The sequence below is a fragment of the Fulmarus glacialis genome, unplaced genomic scaffold (assembly GCF_000690835.1).
Source record: "Fulmarus glacialis isolate BGI_N327 unplaced genomic scaffold, ASM69083v1 scaffold33518, whole genome shotgun sequence".
NCBI lineage: Eukaryota > Metazoa > Chordata > Aves > Procellariiformes > Procellariidae > Fulmarus > Fulmarus glacialis.
In genome coordinates, this window is record NW_009229444.1 from 1 (window position 1) to 4460 (window position 4460).

The following is a 4460-nucleotide window of genomic DNA, read 5'->3' on the forward strand; positions in this document are numbered from 1 at the left end:
GGTGGGATGTTTCTATAGTATCAGGAGTCCCAGCGTGTCACCCTTCTAAAAAGGGGGGATTGGTGGGATGAGAAGTGCCAGTGCGCTCAGGGCTTGAGGGAGCTGTGCCCCAGGAGATGTGCTGAGTGAGCCGTAGAGGCCTCAGGAAGGTCTCCTGAGAACCCCCAGAAGTAGGTTTGGGTACTGGTGAGGTGGGAGGATGAAGGAAACCTGCCGGATCTGCGCCCGGGAGCTGTGCGGCAACCAGCGGCGATGGATCTTCCACACGGCGGCCAAGCTGAACCTCCAGGTGCTGCTCTCCCACGTCCTGGGCAGGGAGCTGTGCCGGGATGGCAAATCCGAGTTCGCTTGCAGCAAGTGTGCCTTCATGCTGGACCGCATCTACAGGTTCGACACCGTCATCGCGCGCATCGAAGCCCTGTCCATCGAACGCCTGCAGAAACTGCTGCTGGAGAAAGACCGCCTCAAGTTCTGCATAGCAAGCATGTACCGCAGGAACAATGAAGACTCTAGCGCAGATGACAGACCTGGGGATGGGACTGTGGACCTTTCTAATCTGCCTGATGTACGGTACGCTGCCCTCCTTCAGGAGGACTTTGCTTATTCTGGGTATGAATATTGGACGGATCAAGAAGAGCACAGCTTGGAGCCACACAGCTGCCATGCTTCAGAGGGAGCGAGTAACCGCCCGCGGCGCTGCCGTGGCTGTGCCGCGCTGCGGGTGGCCGATGCCGACTATGAAGCGATTTGCAAAGTGCCACGAAAGGTGGCCAGAAGCATCTCCTGCGGGCTGTCCAGCCGGTGGTCGGCCAGCATGGGCAACGAGGAGTCATCCGTGTGCGACGCAGCAGAGTCCGCCAGCGCCAGAGGGCCTGTGGATGGGGAAAGCATGGAGGAAGGCACGCCTGCGTCCTCTGTTGAGTCCCTGGACACGACCGTGGAGGCAAGCCCTCCGCAGCAGAAGGATGAAGATGCAGATAAGGGGGGGAAAGGGAATGGGAAATGTGATGATTTTTCAGATGACCGCGTGACCCCAAACTCTTCGCTGAGCGGGAACAGGCTGGAGCTGGCCCTCAGCTTAATCAAGGCTTTGGACTACAAACCCCTTCAGAGCCCCCGAGGCAGCAGGCTACCTATTCCCGTGAAGTCCAGCTTGCCCCCTCCCAAGCTCAGCCGTGACTTGGCAGACGGCAGCGCTTCTGCTGGCTTAATGTGTGCTGGTTCTGCCTTCCTGAATGCAGACAGAAAATCCTTTTCCAGAGCTCCTTTGGGTCTTCCCCTGGAGATTTCTGAACTGCAGGAGCTGTGGGACGACCTCTGTGAGGATTATATGCCGCTGCGGGTACAGGTAGAGGTCATTGTGCTGCTGTTCGATTGAGCAGCGTCCCTGCAGCCCGACACTGAGCCCACTAGGGATTCTTCTGTGCTGAGATAATACAGATAGCCATGTGTCGCTGAACCCAGAGCTAAGAATAGGCAGCTCGGTCCTTTTTAGGTGTGCTGCCTCTCTCCTCTGTCATTCCCCTGTCGTTTGTTTCCTCCTTGTGTTCTGGGAAATTAACCTTTCCCCCTGCCATCAGCTCTCCCTGCGAGTGCAGCCTGCTAGATGGGTCTAAGCTCTTTGCATGCTTTGTCATTTTTCTGCTGAGAAAACACCAGTTCCGCTTCAGCTTTCGCTTTAAGAAGTCAGTATGACTTTTACCCACGACCAAAGGCAGTGTTTTAAGCTTCTGGGCATGTGTTTTCCAGCAGATGTGTTTTGTTTGTGCCTGGGTAATGGTTCTGTGTCAGGAACGCCTGCCTCCAGAGCCCTGCCTCTGCAGATCAGCCTCCAACCTGCCTAACGTGCAGGTCTGCGCAGGGATCTGTGGCGCGTGCCCTGAGGAAAAGGTGTTTCCCTTGCAGGTGGATTTGTGCAACACGTTAACTTTAGGGTTGGTATTCTAGATAATTGGTTTATTTTCTGATCCTTTGAAAAGGTTCATCAATTAACGGCAGGTGTTGCTGAGAGGCGATGAAAGCTCCTGCTTTCACGGGACTTCCTGGTGCTGTTCTCTGCCTTGATGGTAGTCCTCGTGTAGCTCCGGATTGCCTCTGTTTTGCTGGCTTTAATGAAATCTTCATTAGTATGCAGTCAAAAAGCTGAACTTGTAACGCCTTTGCCACTTTACTTAATGAATAGAAGGCCTCAGTCAGCTTCAATTCAGGAATATCCATGTCAGCCTAATTGCATTCCCATTAGCAGCCTTAGTGCTGTTTAATGCTCTAGATAGCCTGGGGGATTAGAAAAATGCTTGTTTATTACTATGGCAACTGTAGCTGTGCTGAATTACGCTTCCTATTCAGCCAGTGCTGCTTGCTGTCCCATCTGCTTGGGCGTTTCCCAGAGCTGTGTGCTTTTCCCATAAAAACCTGCTCAAGAGATGATGCTAGGGCGGAACGTAGAAAAAACTAATTTTCATCTGGTGCACAAAGGCATCGCGCTGGCAACCACTGACTGAAGATGTGAAGCAGAGCATTGCTGCTTCTGTAGTCTGTGTTGCTTGCTACTAATTTTCACTGGGATATATTTACAGCATAAAAATAGGCTTTCTCTTAACAGAACTTGGCGCAATCAACGTGGCGTGTTTACGGCTTGGCTTTGTGTTATGCGTCGCCATCCTGCTCTTGGAACTGCTTTAGAGGAGTGCCTCCAGCCTCTGCCATCTGACCGTCCCTGCCAGGAATTCATCCTGCAGGATTTTTTACTGCCTGTTTCTTGCCGTGGCAGCAGCAACTGTGGTCTTTGGTGCAGGGTCTGGCAGAAGGGGGAAAGCGCTTAATCCTTTGGATGGCTTTAACAGCAAAAATGAGAAGTTGTATGCAGCTAGTAAACTAAATGATTCTTGTATAAATGATTTTTCTTTCTCTAAATGAAAGTCAGGTATTGCTGTCCAGCGATTCATATGCATAAATGCCTTTCTGGTAACATGAAAGGAATATAAAGGATATATAGGACCACAATTCCCGTATTGCTTTTGGGAAACTGCAGTTCTCCTTTAAATTTACTGCTGTAAGCTATAATGACCGAGAGATCTGGTGTCAGGGCATGTGATCTCATAAGTACTGTCTTCCTGGGCATTTTCTGGAACCAACAATTCTTCATCACCACAGCCCCAGGAAAATGCCACCAAACCCAGCCTTCGTCAGACATGCGCTTGCAGCTGCCTGCAGTGCTGTGCTGGCAGCAAGGGAAGCGCTGCCCTATGGAGAGCCACTGTTCTGGGCAGATGCGAGCTTCGCAGGCTTAGATAATGTTGTGATTATTACTCTTATTTTTAAATAAGTGTTCTGTCTAGGTTAGCGTGTGCTGACATTGCTGGAGCTGTTCTGAGGATAGATTGTCAGTAAAATGCTGATGTAGGAAAAACCGCTGGGGAGCCGTGCTCCTCCTTGTGTGGCATGGCTGCGGGGAAGCATGAGGGAGGCAGCTTGGGCTTTGCGACTTTGGACTCTGGAGCTGGCTCTACCTTTCCCTTCCCTGCTCTTAACTCTTTGCAGGCTTTTTGCTTAGTTTTCTTCGGAATGTGCAAATTGTGAGGAAAGGTGTGTTTTCCTTTTTTTTTTTTTTTTAGCTAGTCTCTTGTTTTCTTTTCATCAACCTTTTTCAAAATAACTGCTGTGTGAGAGATTCCAGCAGCTCTTCCTGTCTGATCTGAAGCCTTCTGGCTGGGCAAGTTTGAAATTACTTGCTGTGACTGTTTAAGGTTTCACTAAAATCTTAACAAAACATCAGGGTAAAGGGAAGCATTGCTTCTGTATGGAAGCTTCTATATGTGAGAGGCAATGCACAGGCCTGGGGGAGCTCCCGTGCACTGCCTGCCATTCCCAGAGACAGTGTTTCTGTGGCTGCTGAAGATGAGGATTCAATCTGACAGGGCTAATCAGAGTCGACCGTTGTCCTCCCTGCGCTGGGCTGCCTGGAGCTGGTGCTCCTGTGTGCGCTCTGAAAAGCTCTGTTGTGTTCTCGTAGCCTCTGTGCTGCAATCCTGCACTTGCCAGGACTCCCACTTGAAACAGACACTAGTACAATTGATCTCGTATCACTGGTAATATTCAGGAATACTTAACGAGTCCTGGGGTGGGGTGGGTGGGTGGGTGGTTTGAATGCTGCTCTCAGGAGTTGACAACTCACTAGGTGGAAGGTAGCATAAGAGTAAGAAAGGGTGACAAGGGATTAGTGTGTGCTCAGCCAGCAGCGTCTGGCAGGCCACGTGTCAGAAAGTAGGCTGTTTCCATTCTCAATAAATGGGTATGTGTCATGAAAAAAAATCTCAAATTTGCTATGGCTTGTGGAGCTGCAGGGAATCAAACACAGCTTGGGTGCTGGAGCATGGGGAGCTGTGGAGAGCCCAGAGAATCACAAGTGAAGGGGTTCAGAGCTGGGGGTGACTGCTAGGCCATGGCAGGAGGGTAGCTGG

General features: G+C 50.9%; 1 protein-coding gene across 1 annotated transcript; it reads left to right on the forward strand.

Moving 5' to 3' along the window:
- The first annotated feature begins 199 nt into the window (after positions 1-199).
- On the forward strand, positions 200-1378 carry LOC104081219. The gene has a single exon (XM_009583863.1). It carries the CDS (start codon positions 200-202, stop codon positions 1376-1378), a length of 1179 nt encoding a protein of 392 aa, XP_009582158.1.
- Positions 1379-4460: the final 3082 nt, after the last annotated feature.